This window comes from Priapulus caudatus, unplaced genomic scaffold (genome assembly GCF_000485595.1).
Source record: "Priapulus caudatus unplaced genomic scaffold, Priapulus_caudatus-5.0.1 Scaffold10, whole genome shotgun sequence".
In the NCBI taxonomy this organism is placed as follows: domain Eukaryota; kingdom Metazoa; phylum Priapulida; class Priapulimorpha; order Priapulimorphida; family Priapulidae; genus Priapulus; species Priapulus caudatus.
In genome coordinates this window covers 624,483-645,330 of record NW_014577071.1, presented here as the reverse complement: position 1 = coordinate 645,330, position 20,848 = coordinate 624,483, and the positions used below count along the sequence as shown (strand labels likewise).

The following is a 20,848-nucleotide window of genomic DNA, read 5'->3' as shown; positions in this document are numbered from 1 at the left end:
ACTCGTGCTCGAGAGGCAATCATCTGTTCAAGACCGATAATTGCCCATGAGCAACACATTAAATGCCGCCTCTACCCCCCCCCCTCTCCCTCTCTCGCGTCTCTCTCTCTCTGCACGCGTATCTCCTCTCCGCCGTTCTCTCCTTTTTCTCTCTCTCTCCTCTCGCTCTTGCGTCTCTCTCTCTTCGCGATCTCTCACTCTCTCTCTCTCCTCTATCTCCGCTCTCTCTCTCCTCTCTCTCTCTCTCTCTCTCTTCTCTTTCTCTATCTCCGCTCTTTCTCTTTCTCTCCGCTCTCACCCTGCGCGCCTCTCTCTCTCTTTCGCTCTCTCTCTCTCCGCGATCTCTCTCTTTCTCTCTCTCTCCGCGCTCTCTCTCTCCGCGCTCTCTCTCCGCACTCCCTCTCTCTCTCTCTCTCTCTCTCTCTCTCTCTCTCTCTCTCGTCTCTCTATCTCTCTCTCTCTCTGCTTCTTTCTTTCTCTTATCCTCTCTCTCCTCTTCTCTCCTCTTCGCTCTCTCTCTCTCTTTCTCTTCGCGCTCTCTCTCTCTCTTCGCGCTCTCTCTCTCGCTCTTCGCTCTCTCTCTCTCTCTTTCTCTCTCTATCTTTCCGCTCTGCGTCTCCGCTTTGCGTAAGCAGGTTTTCACGATAATTGTCGGAACTGTGTGATAACTCAGAGACGACGAACGGCCGGAAGAATGCTAACTAAGTGATAATTACGATAACAATTTATAATTATATCGGAGTACGCGTGATTAGCATCTTGTTAATCATGCGCTCGCGATTATATCTATCTTGATTATATGGATTATATCTACCAACGCTGAATCACACACATGCACTCACCACTACAGACACGTACACACGTGCGGCACATGCGCGCACACACTTTACGTACATGTACACGCACACACACTCACACACACACACACACACACACACACACACACACCACACACACATCACACACACACACACACACCACTCACACGCACAACACACACACACACACACACACACACACACACACACACACATACACACGCGCACACATACACACGCTCACACACACTCTCTCTCAAACAAACAAGCAGACACACACACACTACCACTATCTCTCTCTCGCTTCTCACACAACACACATTACACACACACACACACACACACACACACACACACACATCACACACACACTCACACACACACACACACACACACTACTCGCGCATTTATATTATATATATATATATATATTTCAAATATATATAAATATAATATACCAAGAGTCATGGGGATAGTTGTATGATTGCTTTATACTCCTTACGGTGTTGCCGTGACTGTTGGATACCAGACCTAACGGTAATACGCCATAGTGTTAGAAGCTGTTAATGAGAGCCCGGATCGCGTTTCGTTCTGCGCACAACTAAAATAACTAAACCGTTCCTAACGAGATTTTTTCCAGGAGTTGCCCTGTAATCCACGCTCCGCGCGCGTGTGTGTGCATGTGTTGTGTATGTGTATGTGTGGTGTTCGTTGTGCGTGTGCGTGTGCTGTGCGTCGTGGTGTGCGTGTCCGTTGTGGTGTTCGTTGCGTGCGGTGCGCGTCGCGTCAGTGCGGTCGCGCTCGCGCGCGCGACTTGTTTGTGGTCGCCGTGTGTTTGGTGTGTCTATGTGTGGTATTGTGTGTGGGGCGGGCGGGGGGTATGTGTATGTTGTATGTGTGTGTGTGTGTGTGTGTGTGTGTGTGTCGTATGTGTGTGTGATGTGTGTGTGTGTGGTGTGTAGTGGCGGGGGCGGGGCGGTTTGTGTCGTGTGCGTGTGCTGTGTGTGTGTGTGTATGTGTGTGTGGTGTGTGTGTGTGTGTTGTGTGCCTTGGTGGTGTGTGTGTGTATGTGTGTGTGTGTGATATGTGTGTGTGTGTGTGCTGTGTGGTGTGTGTGTTATGTGAGTGTGTTGTGCTGTGTGTGTGTGTCGGTGGTGCTGTGCCATCGCGCGCTGTTGTGCATCTGTCGTGGCCGTGAGACGCATCCCTGGCCAAGAAAAGAAACTCCATCCGTGTTCTATTTCAGGAAGCAGAATCAATCTAGTCATGTGCAATGTTAATTATCCCGCTTGACAGGTGCTAATTGGAATATTCCAGTAACGGCTTACGTTTTTTTAGTGCGATACGATGTGGAATGCATTTTTTTGCCAAACGACGTACATGCATATTCTATATATATATATATATATATATATATAGTATATATTACATGTGTTGTGGTGTGTGTGTGTGTGGTGTGTGTCGGATGTGTGTGTGTTGTGCTGTTCGTGTGTCGTGTGTGTGTGTGTGTCGTGCCGTATCTGCGTATGTGCGTGCGGGCCGTGTGTGTGCGTGCTGCGTTCAGTGCGTGTGCGTCGTGCGTCAGTGCGTGTGCGTGCTGCGTGTGCGTCGTTGCGTGTGCGTGCTGCGTGTGGTGTGGTCGTGCGTGTGCGCGTGCGTGTGCGTGTGCGTTGGCGTTTAGCGTGGTGTGTGTGTGTGTGAGTGGTTGTGTATATTTGGTAACGATACAGGCGTGCATTTTCTGTTTTCATTTTATAGGATTCTGACATTTTTCAGAGATAACCAACATTTTATTTATTATTTTACTCGATGATTTTCTATGTTATAGCAATAATATTAGGCGTTTCTTCTTCCATCTTGTTTCTTGCTATTTCTTTAATTTTTATCCGCGATTCGTCATGATTTCATTAATTTATCTTTTATTTCTCAAAAAAACAAGACAGGAAATTCAAAAGTAGAAGATGGAGCATGAGGGAGAAGACAGGAGAATAGAAGCAAAGACAGAGAGAGGAGAGATGAGAGAGAAGAAGAGAAGCGGAGAATAGATAGAGGAGATAGAGATTGATTAGAGAGAGAGACAGAGAGCAGTAGAGGGAGAAATAAAGAAAGAACGTATGAGAAGAGAGAAGATGAGAGGAGAGAAAAAAAAGAGCGAGAGAGAGAGTGAGAGCGAAAAAGAGAGAGATGGAGGATGAGAGAGAGGAGAAAGAAAAAGGGAGGAGAGGAGAGAGAGGGAGAGGGGGGGCGGGAGAGAAATAGAAGGCTATCACCTGCTATGCAACAGCTGAAGGGATTTCCTTTCATTTTTCTACGCTTTACTGACATTTTATCCGGCATATAGTTATCCCACCAGATATTTTTCCCATAGCACACATACTATTAGAGGTAAGAGAATTAACTATGTGATCCCATATGATAAGCCCGGAATGCCTTGCTGACGTACTTGAGCAGCTCTTCGGCTCTTCGGTTGGATCGTTCACTGCTCGCCACTCTATGCCATTTCTGTACGTGTGTTGTCGAGGTGTAAGTGTCGCGTAGGTGAGACAATCTGTGAGGCGGTGAGCGATGCAGTGCTGGCTTTCGCGCTTATGTGACATAAGAATTTGGAAGCGATCCCTACGAATACAAAACATACAACATTATCGCAATTGTTTACCTATAGCTGCAATAATTGGATTAATTTATATACATATATATATATATATACATATATATATATATAATATATACAATAGGACATGCTATGAAGAAAGCCTTCATTGCCTAACTTAGCTGCTAGCAATTTTCTTAACCAAAACTTTTTTTACAAGAATTTTTTTTGTTTTTATAAACAATTCATAATGGCCCAACAAACCAAACCAGCTAAATCCCCGTGGGTAGCACATGTCGCAGCTTGTGTCCCGTAGGGCTGTCCAGGCCTCTTCTTCATAATGTCCTTAAATTACCAGACCAGGACGCGCCAGCATCCCATGGCATCCGGTGTACACGCACCACCCTTATCACACACTTATGGATTTAGATTACCCTCCCCCAAAACCAACGGCGGAGACAGCGAGTAATAATATTCCTACCTCTTCGCCGCCGCAACACGACAAGAGAGAAAAAGAACTACAGAAGACCTCGCCGTCTGCAGCCGCGCTAAGAGTTATAGGATACACCCCTAATGACACCCCTATAAGTTGATAGGACTGCAACATCTCCAATCCAGATCAATATCAACAAAAAACGCACAAGCGTTGGCGAGTTACCCACAGAAAAGCTGAGCCTTTGTTCCGCAAACTGCGAAACCTGAAGGACAAGCTCAAAGGTACGAGACTCACAAATCTCACAAACGAGACATGAGCAGCACCCGTCATGCTCATTATTACACCCGACAACCACACCGCAGCCGATTTTTCAGGCAGGGGCCTTGAAAATTTTCTCGCCGACCACCCGAAACATGCACGCACTCGATCCGCAACAGAAAGAAAAGAGAAGCCTATTGGAATCGAACAATTCTAAAACACCATCCAACCATACGGACTCAACCTTACGGGTCGACAATACCGCTATGGAGAGAAGACTATCACAGTAACCCTGCAACATGGAATTCAAAACGTGAGGGCATCCCTAGCCAGAACGACCCCAGCGGTAGCGAGCATGTCGATCACTTTTTAAACACACTATATATATTATACATATATATATATATATATAAGTATATAATCATAGCCTCTAGAAAATGCATTCTTTGAATTGTGTTTTGCTGTCATAAATTCGGGACATATTTAGTGCCATAATTTGCATTTATGCACGCAAGTAAGTAAATGGCGTGACCTTTGTGGACGTCTTACGAAACGTTGAGATTGGTCTTGTCGTGCAATTTGTCGCTGTCAGCCCTCATGAATCGGCGGCCTCCGATCACCATGGGTCATTGCAATTTGAGTGTTTCTGTACGGGTGTGCAATGTAGGTTCGTGCCACACTACGTCTCACTAGAGTTTGCTAATGCGATTTTCGTTATTCGCATCGGGGACCCTTCTGTCCGTAGTACTCACAAATAATGTAGAATAATGACTCGCGTAGGGGGCGGTGTTATATATATATATATATCTCATGATATATACTATCAAGGGTAACTAATGACAAATTTCATTATGTATTAAATGTCAAATTTCTTATTATACCTCCTGATAATATATGTGTGTGTATGTGTGCGTGTAGTGTCGCGCGCCGCGCGAGTGTTGGGATGTGTGTAGTGCGGTGTGTGCGTTCGCGGCCGTGCGTGCATGTGCTGTTGTGTGCGTGTGGTGTGTGTGTATATGTGTGTGCTGTGTGTGGGTGTGTGTGTCTGTGTCGTGTGTGCGTGTGCCAGTCTGCGAGTGTGCGTGTGTGTGTTGTGTGTTTGTTTGACTGAGCATGTGTTTGTGTGTGTGTAGTCGCGCGTGATGTGTGTGTGTGTGTTGTGATGCGTGCGTGTGTGTGTGTGTACGTGCGTGCGTGCGCGCGTGGGTGTGCGTGTGCGGCAATGAATATTTCAGTAGCCTAGCTTTGACTCGAGTAGTACTGTACAGCTTATATATCATGTACTAATAGATATTATATGAGCCTATTATGCGCGATATTTTTACAGATGCTACCTAGTAGTGAAGCACTTTCTCCTGCATTATAAAGACGCATCCGATTTAATGCTTATCTATCTATAATCAGGAGTAGATAATAGGGATTCCCTATTATCTACTCCTGCTATAATGTATTTATTTGGGTTTCAATGCCCATAATGTGTTGTACATTATTGAATTCAAATTGATTCTCGCACATTATTACTCGATCTGTTATAAATTAGTTTATTCATATTTCAGTGGCTGTAATGTGTTGCTGATTATTTCAATCGAATTTTACCGTCATGGTCGACTGGTCGCATTTGTGTTCAGATGGTGAGCTTTTGCCCAAGACTGCTCGCATTGTGGAAGAATTCGCAGATCATTCTGCAAGATTAAGTTTATTATGGTCAAAATGCTTGCTTCAGCTGGATAGATTTATACGATGAGGTTTCGCCTCTGGAGGGAGATTTCCTGCGATCGCGTTTCCTGATAGCTTTGTATAGACGACCCATGCACCGCATAGCCAAGATCGCATCTCAGGAAATATGTAAATATATATATAGCATTTCTTCTGTAATATCCCAGGAATAAATCCCATTACTGCGATCCGATATTACGGATAAAACCTTGGAGGAATTAACGCACTAAAAAAATCACAGATTTTCAGCCATTTAAAAAAAAAATCAGATGCTACGAGAAACGAAAACACGTTCGGCGTTGCACGCGTTTGCGTGTATTTTATACGTTATCTTTTCTGATATAATATTTTCGTATATGAACACGAGTGGTTCCACGCTTGTCTAGTCATGCATCATCATCTTCGGAGTATTTTTCGAGAATGTTCATGAAAGCTATATTACGTGGAAGGAATACGTTAAGACGATATAATACAGCAAAAGAACTGGCTGGTTACGGGCATGCATGCAGCGACAGGTTTTCTCGAGGCGAGCAAAGGGAAAGTCGACGGAATATTGACATTTTACAGCGTAAATGGTCTGGCTGATAAATTGTTCTAATAACGTCTGTAGGCTCATTAATCACGATTAACTCGAGTACAAGTTTTCTGTTTTAGTTAATGTTTTTTCTACTCGGCAGGCGTAGGTTGTGATAAAATATTTACAATGTTCATGCAGATTACACTCCTTGGGGTTATTTCAACGTTGTGAAACGTGCCATCAATGTCCGAGTTTCCATTGCAACTGTCGTTGTCGTTGTTGCCATTGCAATTGTCATTGTATGTTAAAACGTTTCGTCCTTAAACATTTCTTCGTTAATGTCGCGCATATATATATTGTGTGCGTGTGCGTGTGCGTTTGCGTGTGTGTGTGTGTGTGTGAGTGGTTGTGTATATTTGGTAACCGATACAGGCGTGCATTTCTTCTTGTTTTCATTTTATGGATTTCCTGACATTTTATCAGAGATAAACCCACATTCTTTATTTAATATTTACTCGAATGATTTTCTATGTTTATAGCAACTAATATAGGCGTTCATTCTTCCATCTTGTTTCTGCTATTTCCTTCAATTTTATCCGGGATTCGTCATGATTCATTATTTAATCTATTATCTCTCAAAAAAAACAAGACAGAGAAATAAAAAAAGGTAGAGAATGGAAGCATGAGGGAGAAGACAGAGAAATAGAAAGAAAGAGAGAGAGAGAGAGAGAGAGAGAGAAAGAGAGAGAGAGAGAGAGAGAGAGAGAGAGAGAGAGAGAGAGGGGGGGGGAGAGTGTGTGTTTGTGCGCGTACGTGCGTGCGTGTGCTCGTTTGTCAATTAATAAATTAAAAAAGCGACTATACTTTCATTCCCCCACTGTGCCGATTTCTCATCTTTATTCTAGCCTTGCCGCCACGTCTCATGGACGCTTAGCAGGGGTCTTCTAATCTCGCCTAAATCTCTAAATCCATTAATACGAATTACCATAGGTAAGTGAGGGCTTTGTGTGAAAGAGAACGCACTATTGATCGCAGTCTCCATGGAGCTAGATTGATGAAATGGTAATTACAAAAGATCGAACTATATCAACGCGTCCCGATAAAACCAGATATTCCAGCTTCGCTAACTGATAAATATATTATTTCAGAAATATTGTATTAATTTAAAAAAAAATAATATTTTCGCTTTAATCGATCGAACGTGATTTTTATACGCTATTTTGCCATCTGTGTGCAAATGTATGACCAGAATAATTCATGAAAGTGGAAGCACGCTACAGGGCTTCCAATTCCCTTCACTCTAGTCTAAAATCGAATATGGAGCTCCAATTGAAATTCACGCATCCCACGAATGACTAAATATTTGTTAAAATATTAATTGAATTAACGCAATATGTGTTCAGTTGATGCTGAGAGATAAGCAGCGCGTTTCAAAATTAAAGCAACGCATGCTTCCGCAACTCAAGCTGTTCAAACACAAATCAGTAGGCCTAGATGCTGTCACGAATTCGCCACGAAGAAGCCTTTGTAACTAAAGCTACATGCATCGCATTAATTAAAGCTAAGGTATTGCGAAATGCAAATTTCGGCTGAATAAATTTTAATGTGCTTCGCGCGCCATTTTTTTTCCGAATATTTAAGGTTTTTTCGGAACCAGACGCTAACTACCAAAGCGCGTCATGGTGAGAGGCGAAGTTATTTGTCTTCGCCTGAGATTGCTTAAAACACGACGATTTTACACTTAGAATGTCGACAGAGAGTCTGCCCCAGCACCCATCGTCATAGATTTCATCACGAAAACGTCGAATAACCGCCGTAGTATTAATCCAATCTCTACGATCATATAGACATTATACGATACCTTTGCTCCGGAGAAGTCTCCCGGACGGCGTTTTACCGTCCTGTGACAATTGCGTTTGTGATTGGATTAGATGTGGTGGGAGCATGTGACGCGATTTCGTCGTGGAGTCCGATAATAAATTTAACAGCTACGCACTTGGGAATTATTAGATTGTTACGATATTGTTTACAGCTTACGCATCGTTGGAAACGCTCGTTTTCATGGTTCCCCGTTGTTACACAATTGCGCATTTATCGTTTGGTTGCCGCGCGGGGACTATACGAAATACATAGTCTGTGGAACTTTCGCAGAATTCACATTCAGATATACGGATTAGGTTGTGGGTTAGCCGAGCTGGTAACCACTCCTCTGAGTTCTGTCTGAATTTCTACTTCTAGTTTGTCATCTTTTTAGTCTCTAGCAACATCGATATTTTCGTTATTCATTCTATCCATATAACTAATAATTTACCTACCTATCGTCCGGAAACACTTGAATTCTATATTGTAGCTGAAAAGCCAAGCCTTTCATAGTGTTGGGGTAAAGATTTAATTTTATCATTCGCTTCACTGCATGGGCTACATACTGCTTGCTATGATAGTATTCAATAACTTGATGTTGCTTAATTGTACGTATGCTTGTGCACGTATACGCGTGCGAGTGAATGCGCATATGCGTATGCGTGTGCGTGTGCGTGTACGTGTGCGTGTTGCGTGTTGCTTACCCGTGCTGTCCTAAGGTGCCCACGCGTTGCTTTCGTATATCTATCTTGTATATCTATCCCGTATATCTATCGTATATCTATCCCGTATCCCGTATTGACTATCCCGTTTAAAGTGATTACGTCACCGTAAATAGTAAAAATAAAACAAAATATAAGTAATTCTGTTCACTTTCTATGGTTAAATTGCTGCATTATTACTTTATATTTTACTATGTTGTTCGATGTGAACATACACTCGTGACTCATACATAGCCCATAGCAAGCAATTAATGTCAGAAACACAAATTTGATAAATCGTCCAGGTTTTTTGGATTTTTAACTAGTTGAGAAACAATCTTATCAGGTAAGAATTTGAGGATACGTTTAGTCCCGTTAGTTCTTACTTTTAATGTAAAAAAATAACAACAATTTTTTTTACAACTTTTACCATAGAAAATTCGTGACGTAGTCAATTTAACCCTCCCGCATGCCATTGCCAGCGACTCTAGCTCATCGAATCAACACGCTCGGCTCGAGAATCTGTAAAATTACGCAAAGGCAGACGAATAATCAGGTTTCGTGCGCAGGTGGTGATCGCAATAATTATGCGAGCGACACTCGCGATTTTTAGCACCGATCTATAACATCGTAAAACGACGATATTATACTCGATGTATGTTGAATTCTAAGCGCGGATGTACGCGCGTAACGTGCATGGTTCTGAACCGTGGGTTCGTGGGTAACGCGTCGCACCCAGCTCACGCGCGTACATGGTAGATAGCTTACAAGCTCGATAATGAATTGGCAAGCAATCTGATTTTTACAATGGAATTTTTTTTTTATACGTGTCTTTCTGCAGCTTAATGGGAGCATACATGGGGGCCATGGCACAGGCAGGCTGGCTAATCGACAGTTAGGGATTGCAGGCAGGGTCGTACATGCAGGCAGGTATAGGTGTATGCAGGCAGGGTCGTACATGCAGGCAGGTATAGGTGTATGCAGGCAGGGTCGTACATGCAGGCAGGTATATGTGTGTGCAGCCAGGTATATGTGTATGCAGGCATGGATGTGTATGCAGGCAGGGTCGTACATGCAGACAGATATTGGTGTATGCATGCAGGCAGGGATGTGTATCCAGTTAGGGCGATGTATTCAGGCCGGGTCGGTCGTGCATGCAGGCAGGGATGTATGCGCAGGCAATGAGGTGTGTGTAGGGACTGAAGTATGTGCATGCGGGCAAGTGCATTCATGTAGGTACATGCGGGTAGAATAGTGTATTCTAGCAGGATGATGCATGCAGGTGAAGCAAGGTGAGATCTGCCTGGCAGATTGGTATGCAGGCCTGATGGTGCTGGCAGGTGGGGTGATTAACGCAGGCAGAAAACCACAATCACGGGGTCATCATGCAGGTAGGGAGGGGCAGCATGCGGGTAGGGAGCAGCAACATGCGGGTAGAGAGATGTATGCCGGCAGTGTTATATATGTATGTAGGAAGAGTGGTGCATGCAGGCAGGGTGGATATAACGCAGGAAGAACACCTCAGTCAGGTATAGTGCGATGTATGCAGGCAGGGTGAAGCATGCATACAGGGTCATCCGTGCAGGTAGCGAGGTACATGCGGGTAGAGAGATATATGCAGACAGTGTAATGTCTGTAGACAGATTGGTGCATGCAGGCGCAGTACACCCTGTATGGCAGACGTGGCCATGTATGCAGCCAGAGTCGCGCATGTGGGCATGATGCCATTTGTCGTTCGTTTCAGGCAGGAACTGCGTGCACATGCCAGCAGCCCACGCGCCGTCAGTTATATGTCTGAGATGATAGAAAGCTTGCGCAACCGTTCATGTTCGCCGGAGATAAAATTTGTGATTAATCTGTGCGTTCGTTAGTGCGCGCGCGCGTGCGTGCGTGCGTGCGTGCGTGCGTGCGTGCGTGCGTGCGTGCGTGCGTGCGTGCGTGCGGGAGTTTGCGATCGTTTAGAGTAAACCATAGAGTAGCGTATATGGTTTCGGATAGAAATGAAATAGCGAAATGTGCTCTCAATTGTCGGGCGAGAGCACGCGGAGAAATTCAACGTTGACACATCAAACGGCTGCGCGATGTTTTGACAAGAATAAATTAAAATAATATAGCCGGCCGTTTCTGTTGCTAAATAAATCTTGCGTAGACCGCAATGAAAAGCGCATTTTGCGTCCGTTACTGCGCATGCGCCCGCTGCGAATCGTCGAGTCGATTGGCTTTTCGTAAATTAATTTGTAACAGCTGCACTGTACCATACTGTAGGTCATTAGATATCGCTCGTACGTTAATTAACGGTCGACATTTTATTGTGTATTTTTTCTATGCGCTTTTTACATTTGTATAGAGCTGGCCATTGTGCGAAATATCGGCAGAGCGAGGGAGGGTGGCTGTCCTTGCATGAGGACTGGTATTGGCTGAGAATAGTAAATGTTTGCCACGTTAACAAGTCGAGGCTGTTAAACTCATATAGGGCTCTGCTACGAGCTATAGCTTGATCGACCTCTGATGTGCTTCGTTACGGTTGTATGTTCAGCGATCGACAACAAAAGAGTGTGGTTGTGTTTGTATATGAATGTCGTGTTTCTCTCTGTGTCTCTCTTTCTTTCTCCCTCTACTCTCTTTCCCCCTCTCTTTCTCTGCATGACGCTCTCTCTCTCTCTCTCTCTCTCCCTGCCCCCTCTCTCTGCCCCCTGTCTCTTTCTGCCCCTCTCTCCCTCTCTCTCGCGCGCGCATGGTAACGGATGGCAATAAATTAGCCGAAGCTTCGCAGCTTCGCAACGTTCTTCTAGACGTGGCCGGATTTTCTCGATTGATGAGCTAACCACAGTTCTGTTCTCGGCGTTGCCTTGCCTGCCTGCCTTTCCTGCCTGCCTTGCATGCCTCCCCTGCCTGCCTTGCCTGCCTTCCCTGCCTTCCCTGCCTGCCTTGCCTGCCTTGCTCCCCTGCCTGCCTTGCCTGCCTGCCTCCCCTGCCTGCCTTGCATGCCTCCCCTGCCACCCCTGCCTTGCCTGCCTGCCTCCCCTGCCTGCCGTGCATGCCTGTCTCCCCTGTCTGCCTTGTATGCCTCCCCTGCCTGTCTTGCCTGCCTGTCTCCCCTGCTTGCCTTGCATGCCTGCCGTCCCTGCCTGCCTTGCCTGCCTGCCTCCCCTGCCTGCCTTGCATGCCTTCCTCCCCTGCCTGCCTTGCCTGCATGCCTCCCCTGCCTGCCTTGCATGCCTCCCCTGCCTGCCTTGCATGCCTGCCTTACTCCCCTGCCTGCCTTGCATGCCTGCCTCCCCTGCCTGCCTTGCCTGCCTCCCCTGTCTGCCTTGCATGCCTCGCCTGTCTGCCTTGCCTGCCTGCCTCCCCTGCCTGCCTTGCATGGCTCCCCTGCCTGCCTTGCATGCCTGCCTCCCCTGCCTGCCTTGCATGCCTCCCCTGCCTGCCTTGCCTGCATGCCTCCCCTGCCTGCCTTGCATGATTACTATCGGCGGTGTACCGAATTTCAAAACGAGTTGCAGATGCGGTGCTGACACGGTGTGCCGCCGGTGGTGTGCCCGCCGTATCACGCTACGGAGGCTGAAACATCAGAACCAGACGGTGCGAGGAGCCGAGCTAGGATATCTTTCCTCTCTTAGACGCGACCTGTGGGGGAAAGGATTTGTCACGATTTTCCTCGCTTCTTCCCCCACCCCCTTCCCCCCTCTTCCCCGTGTATACGCTGTATACACGCGCGCGCGCCTCGCGGGGTTTTGCTACACGTTTTTTTGGTTTGGTTGGTGTGGGTCGGAGGTTTCAGATCGCAAACGAAAAACAGTGCTGACGCCCGACGCCCGATGCTGATCTGTATTATCGGAAGCGATCGTCGACGCATCTCGATGACGTGTTATACGCCGCTGTTCACGCGACAGCGAGTGACGTCACTTTCGGATCCGGCGATTCGAGAACGCGGCCATTTTGTTTGCGTAGGTTTCGTCTTGTGTTACGGACGGACGGCGGCATTTTGTAGTAGAAGATTTACGCTCGCTGTAAAAGTCTGCAGTAACACCACCACACGATGTGTTCTCATTTTGTTTGCACTGATGCGGTGCTGCCGACAACTTAATGTATCCGCAATGTGGTGGCATATTTTTTATTGCACATTCCAAGCCCTAGAACTAGCATCTACTGCATATGCTAGGGATAGTCATTCCCTTGGTAGATAAATACGTCATAGTCATAGGGTGGTAAAGCATATATATATATATATGATATCGAAATCTTCGACTACCAAAATGGCCGCCGGAGTAATCTCGCTTGTTTTATGCCTATACGTAGAGATTCCATTGTCTCCCCTTTTATATATAGCGTGTCTGTTTATTGGGCGTAGCAAGTTTCGCGCGAGCTGCTCAGACGTACAATTAGACGTAGACAAAGAGAGATTTGAAATCAGTCTGATTGATTAACGAACACTAATTGATTAACAAACACTGATTGATTAACGAACACTGATTGATTAACAAACACTGATTGATTAACGAACACTGATTGATTAACGAACACTGATTGATTAACAAACATTCATTGATTAACGAACAGTGTTAATCTCACTTCCTTCGCAGTTCGTCGCCGACGCCTGCATGCGTGCGCGTACCCTCGGTGCTCATTCTCTACCTTTATAATAATCTTAGCACGGCCCAGTTCACATCGAAAGCCGTTTCCATGGCGCCTTCCCCGCCGGGAGGCGAGGTTATATTACAATATGCTAATGAGATGAAATCTCCTGCGGAATAAAGCGCGCGTAAGCGTAGCCTAGCAATATACGTCGATGCGAATACGCGTTCCGTAGGACGCTGCATGCCCCGTATATTTTAAGCACGTTCAGCGCGAAACACGAGTATACTCCTTCAAACAATCAAAACGCACGTCCGCGGATCCCGAATATACTCGTGCTAGCATTGTCAAGTAGACCGCCGCTAATTATTCTGAATTATAAACCTGAATTATCGCCGTGGTAATTATAGTATTACTCAATCGATGGCACTGCCTGCACATATACAAAATGAAGTAGGTCCAGTCTATGCTTACCCCAGTCTTATAATTTATTATTTGACCTATATTTTAGCTTTCGAAATGATATCAATATAAGTGTTAGTAAGACTCGGGTAAAGCAGCCCATATATTGAGCCTCCCTCTCTCACCAAAACGCCCAGCAAACGTCGACGTTTCGTCGCGGCATGCCTTGCCGAGGATATCTATAGTGAGACCGTGCCAATCCTATATCGCTCACGAGCATGTAAAACAATTTTAGGAATTCTCGATCGTTACCCGCCAAGGCTAATATCCTGTTAGTCTATATCAGGGGCACCCATCTAGGCGTGTTGCTGGTTGGCGTGGAGAAATATGTCCCAAGAAAGTAGGTAACTTAGAAATGTGTAACCCAGGAAAATCGACCATGCGAAGAAAGGGGGTTAATTCTTGGGACCCCAGAAATAACTAGGAGAATGCGAATATAGTAGCAAGGCGAGCGAAGGGTAGAACGGTGGGTCATTTAACAGGGTTAATGGAGTGGAATCGGATGAGGCAATGGGACACAGGAGGATTATTAAGATATGAAACGGTCGCCCTCACGGCCTTATGCATTCTTCTCAACCCGTTCCCCCCCCCATCCTTCTCTATTGCGTTCCTGCGCCTCCTTCTCTCTTCCCAACGTCTTCATCTTACGCTTCTAATTATTTATCGTTTAACGTTTAATCAGCTACTACAGTTTACATGACTATCTTGCTAATAATGGCATGGGATTGTATAAAATGTTACCAGTGGACGGGACATGATTTGCATGTAATTTCCGTGAAAGAATAGTGAACTAATGTTTCTCAACGAATTTTTTCCGTGCGCAAATTTCCGTCATGCCAGTCTTCCGTGTGACCATAGTTGCCTCTCACACTGGCTTTCCCCTGATTAGCTTTAGTCCCGCGACCAGTGTCACTGCGAATAAATGCCCCCGCCATTCACTCACCTCGCTCTCTCTTTCTCCCCTTCCCTTCCCATCTCTTTCTCTTTGCGTGCACGTGTGCGTGTGTGCGTTTTCGTAAAGGTCGAAAACATTTCGAATGTCATACCTCTGCACACTTTCGTCAATCTATTCATTGGATGTCCTCGCCGATAATTGAAATTATTTGGAAATATTCGCGGCAGAAATATTATCTATATTAAATGCTAAAGTGGAAATCGCATCCCCGTACTAGCTATTGCTATTCCCATACTAGTGAGGCTCCTATTTACAATAAATCTGACTTTCCAATATACCGCGATGCTTACTCCGTTTTACAGAAACATTTTTTTATATTTTTAGATGTGAAAACTGAACCGTCGGAGCTATTTTATGAGGATATTCGCGTGGAATATCAGCGTAACTTATCTCATACGATTAAACCTAGTTTTAGTGTTTTCGTGAAATACAGAATTGCACCATACATACGTCCATGTGAGTAGTTCTGTTGAGAATATAGAACATATACGCACTCATGTGTCGGCAAATTTAATAGTAAAGATGATTTATTTGGCGGAATTGTAACAGTAAACGTTGGTAAAGTGTACTTAAAATTCTTCTGCTATGTAAATTTACGCCATGAGTACCTTCAAAAATTATTTTATTGGGTTGCGAATATCATACATGGGTTTACTATTTCTTACTTTACATATTTCTTCCGAATACGTGTTTACGAATGCATTATTTTACCGTATTGCTACCTCTTATTTTTATTTTCATGCGTACATTTGTTGGTAGTGTAACTGCTCTTTTGTTGTATAATTATGTGGTCTGCCTCTCTGCCTGTCTGTCTATCTGCCTGTCTGTCTATCTGTCTGTCTGTTTGCTTGTCCGTCTGTCTGTCGTCGTTAGTGTCGCATTCGAAAACGGTTCTCTTCATAGTTGTCTCAATTCCTCCCATTGTTGTTGCTACGTCTGTAGTTGCTGTTCGTACTATTTTTCTTGATGTTATTATTGCGTCCTTTCATTTGTTGTTACTACTGCCTCTGCCGCAGCTGTTTTTTGTTGTGCTAATTTCATTTCGATCGACTAATTATAAGCAGCTCTATGTTAATCTTCGTTGCATCCTGCCGCCATACTTCATATACTTCCGGTTATTTCCCCCCGGCACTTCAATGTCGGTAACTTCTCATTCGTCTGCGAAACAACAGAACACCGGAGCGTCATTGTTCGCCATGGTAACGATCGACAAGCTGTTATCGTCTGCGGGACAAGCTCTTCGACACGGACACTACTGTCGACTTAGTCTCTCGCTTGAGGATGAGCTTATATGAAGCGCGTCCGTGCAAGTCGAGCGAATGAGAGTGATACCTGAATAGCTTGGGCTAATGGTCGATGCTCTATTTCAACGCGAAATAATGACGCGGCTTTTAGCAACAGCAGCAGCAGCGGCGGCGGCGGTGAGAGTTTTCAATTCTCATTTTCTAAACGTTATTACCTGCCGGGCGATATATACGCGGGGCTGAATATACTTTTATTCTCTCTAACGTGTCCGATTCTAGCCGGTCCGCGACTCCCCGGGCGAGATATACAGTGATTCTATGATGTCGCGCGTTTTTTTTCTCGCTCTCTCTCTCACAATTCGCTTTTTATTTTTACATTCCGAAATATCACGCGTCACGTTAGAGTAGTGTGCGAGCAAGACACAACAGCAATAGCAGTAGCAGCAGCAGCAGCATCAACAGCAGCAGTAGTAGTAGTAGCAGCAGCAGCAGTAGCAGCAGCAGCAGTAGTAGTAGTAGCAGCAGCAGCAGTAGCAGCAGCAGCAGCAGCATACACACACACACACACACACACACACACACACACACACACACACACACACTCAAATCTGAGTAACATATATGTTACGAAAATGAAAATGTAATCGTACAATAAGGTCAATAATAATACTGTTCACAAACACAAGATATCACACATAAATTTGCTACAATACCATTATATGAATTATGTATTTTCATGGTAATTAATATCGGAAACGAGGTAATATCGCTACTGTTATAACGAGTTCTTGCTAATCGCATAAAAATTATTGATCAAGTAGTTTAGATAATATATTCCTACTGCATTTCATTGAAGCGAAAACATGATATGTTAAATGTGTCTTACGGTAGAAGACTGGTCAACGTGAGATACTTAGACGACATGGCACGCCATTTTGTTCCAGCTAAATGCTAAATCGACAACAGCTGGAACCACGACCTCTATTTTATATAAGCGAGAAATAGTTATACGTGTATATGTATATATATATATATATCAGTAGTAAATAATATATATATATATATATATATATATATATATATACATTAGGTGCGGCTTGCGTGGGCCCCTATGTGCGTGTGCGTGTGCGTGTATTTGTCTAAGTCACGCGTGTCTGCCTTCTACATACGAACGACCAATGGCGCGTATTCTCCGAATATAAAATTGTATTACGAAAATGCAGCTATTAAAACGACGCTCAATATCTGTTTTGGCCATCGAGGAATCTGATGACTGATTCTGCATTAGATAAATGTTCCCGTTAACCAGCCCAAGCCATGCGTATAATTTCATAGAATGCGCCTTGCTGATTGAGTGAGCGAGTGCTATAGCTTTTAAACAGCGATTTTTTAGGGGCTAGGTTATAGTCGAGAAAAGTGCGCTATGTCAACACATTCTACAAGTAGGCAAACAGAGATTCAACAAACACGCATAAAGGATCAAAATCAAATCAGCGACTTTAGTCGCGTGTGAGTGGGTGAATAGGGAAAGATGTCCTCCACGCGCCCCAGTAATGTTTCCTCATGCACGAACCCTGCACGGCGACGCTCGCGCCACGTTCCTTTGCATATATGATTAGCGGGCGTCGGTGCGCGGGTAGAGCGACGTCGCCGCATGGGATAACATCGCATTTTATCACTCCAACATCAATAGCTATCCGTTGCCAAGACGATGAAGCTAGACGGAAAACGGAGGTGGGAGTGAGGGGGTGGGGGTAGTAATTTCGCTTGACATCACTGCCGACCACAGGCGCGAGTTAATTTTCCGATCGTCTAAAGGACCAACGCTCCGATGAAAAATCAACTGTTTACCGTGCGAAATTGGCTTTTTGATCAGGCCAGCAGCCACGAAGGGCTGACAATATGTCTATGATCGGATCTTGAACACGCAAAGGCCGCCGCGAATTGAACTTCGGTGTGGAGAATCGAGACCGTGCGTATATATACGCGCGCGAACAGGCATGGCTGATGCGGTACGTAACGCCGAGCCGCAAACCGATCAGGTCGCGTGAATTCAACCGGTGCCGTGTACTGTATACACAGCGGACAGACAGGTTTTACTGGCACACACTCTGCGCGCGCCGGGAAAGGTTAACGCTTACTAGGGACTGTAGGAAAACGCTCGAGCTTTGTAATTAGTTTGTAAATAATTCAATCCCGTTGATTATCAATAATGTAGCTTGAGTGAGGTAGTAAGCAGAAACACCGGAGAGCGGCCATCTTTGGGGAATATACGCGGCGGCCGAATGCAACGCTCCCTAGTGGCGTTATTTTCACTTAACGAAAATATTGAGAAAGAATGCATGGGTGACCAGTCAGAATGGCTAATCGTGTTTAAGTGTAGTTTTGTTTGCTATCGTGCTGCACTATCAATCGTATTGAGCAGGGGAGGTCAGCCATAAGTGGTTTAGGCTCAACAAAACCCCTTCATGCGATTTTAGAGCTGATGTTATAAGAATTTTAATTGCAATGAGTCATTTAGCTAATTAATCTGTCACTTTGCGCTTGTCTAGTATGCTAATACTCACTCTAATTAATTTTATGATTAGCACAATGTAGGGATTCACGCGTCATTGACCTTACATTAAATTTGTTGGAATATAATATGTCCAGTATGGGTATAACATGAAAAAGCATTAGCCTATAAACATTATAATATACAGAACTAATGCGTCATATTGATTGGCAACATGATTATTACACTCGATTATCACGAATTGCGTGGTTACACGAATAACGTTTGCAGCGTGCATGGCTGGTTTTTCAATAAAGGTACATCGCTGCTGCCGACTATTTTCCGCAGAAAAGCGAATAGTAACGCAATTGACCGTATACGTGTCGTCATGAAATCACTGAAATGCGTTTTTTTACCGCTAGTAATGGCCGTTATACATGCTCCCGCGAGGAATGTACTGGCATATGGTGACGGCGCAACACCGTTACGCTACGGAAAGCTAACAGTCTTCAATGTCAGACGTTCACAGACTCCATACGTTCAATCTTCGTGCGTTCATGAACGTCCTACGTTCACACACCTGATACGTTCATCGATGTCAGACGTTCACGTGCTCTATACGTTCATCTATGTCGCGCGTTCACTGACTCTATATAACAGCATTGCCTCCATATACCAGCATAGACTCCATATTAATAGAATTCAATTGCTATAGTGCGTCATACGATAACATATTTCATATGTTCGTATTCCTACGCCATACGTTTATTAACATGGCGTTCATAGATGACATGCATTCATCATAATCATATGTTCATTGATGTATTGTATGTTCATCTGCACCATAAGTTCCTAGGCGCTAGACGTTTATGAACATAGCTACTCGTGGAAGTCACTCTCACGGTTGATGAACGCCGTACGCTGTATAAGCGCAGCACGTCGATATGGTAGCGTGCACCAACAGCTGCTTTCGCACCTACGGCATTCAGCTATTATAGACGTCTATAATATACAGTGAATTATGCCTAGGAGAGGCCGCGAAAGCCCACAACGAATACGTGCACGTACGGAGGGCATAACCTTGTTGTGTAGCCACAGTACGGGCGTATTTGTTCATCGAAAAATCTATAAACTGCCAGCAGAAACCTCGTCAAATGGTTTAGGCAGTCACAATTCGACTTTTTCATTGCGCAGCCCAGCACTGCGGCGGTATATAAGTGACGTCAATGCTACGTACACGTGTGAGCTCGCACGCCGCGGAAAAGAATGGACCGATCGTTACCCGCGTCGCCAATGCACCTTTCACCCCCCCCTCCTCCCCTCCCCTGCGCCTTCCCAACCAACCGTCAACATTATGCAAAGTATAACCGCCCGCCTAGAAAGCATTTAACAGTAATTCGAAGGACGTGTGTGTCTCTCTCTCTTAGCGCGAAGCTGCAACAATATCGTTTTAACACGCCCCGACGAATTCATATTAAAATCTCTTTCTCGTTTTCGTTTTGCAGGCGAGGGAGTGCAGGTTAACGTCAGCATGCACGTACTGTATATCGGCAGCATGTCGGAAGTTGGAATGGTAAGTGCATCACATCTGATTTGTTCGCCGTCTGTTCGGCATCCCATGATCGTCCGACTGTGTCTCATGATATCCAGGCCCCGCGAGAGAATACGCCACTCTGTATATTATGTGTTTACGTATCTACACAACAACGAGGTAGTGGTTCTTATAGTGGATTAACCGTAAGCAGCATGCGAAAGATTATCCTTAGAAGTTAGATAGACGCACTTTAGAAGTCGGTCATGCAAACCAGAGGGGATGGGAAGGCCGACGATGCATATATTGAACGAGCTGACATATACTCCTTAGATAGACGAAACGTTAAAGTCAGTCGCGCATACGAGGCGAGAGGGAAGGCCGAAGATGTATATATGAACGAGCTAACATATATATTTAGTGTTGACTTTTTCCAGAGCGGCCCTCATGAATACCGTACAATGGCCGCTTGATTATATACACGCGAGCGAAGGAGCAATGCAATACGCCCGTTATCGGTAAACCCTCACTACGGTGAATTGCTCGCGCGCTTCAGTAAGAACTCTCAGCCACTCTGCTTCCGTTCGCGTACCACAGCGCGTTCTATTGATTCATAGAGGTGAATGGTGATCAGTGTGTGTGTGCGATGTGTGTGTGTGTGTGTGTGTGTGTGTGTGTGTGTGTGTGTGTG

The 20,848-nt window shown here is 45.0% G+C and overlaps 1 protein-coding gene across 1 annotated transcript in view; it reads left to right on the top strand.

Annotated features, from left to right (window-relative positions):
* LOC106806914 (gamma-aminobutyric acid receptor subunit beta-like) overlaps positions 1 to 20,848 on the top strand; it is a 68,550-nt gene that overhangs the window by 26,819 nt on the left and 20,883 nt on the right. The window contains exon 3 of the mRNA XM_014809084.1: positions 20,132 to 20,199. Coding sequence (XP_014664570.1) covers positions 20,132 to 20,199 — 68 coding nt within the window. The remainder of the gene's footprint in view (positions 1 to 20,131; positions 20,200 to 20,848) is intronic.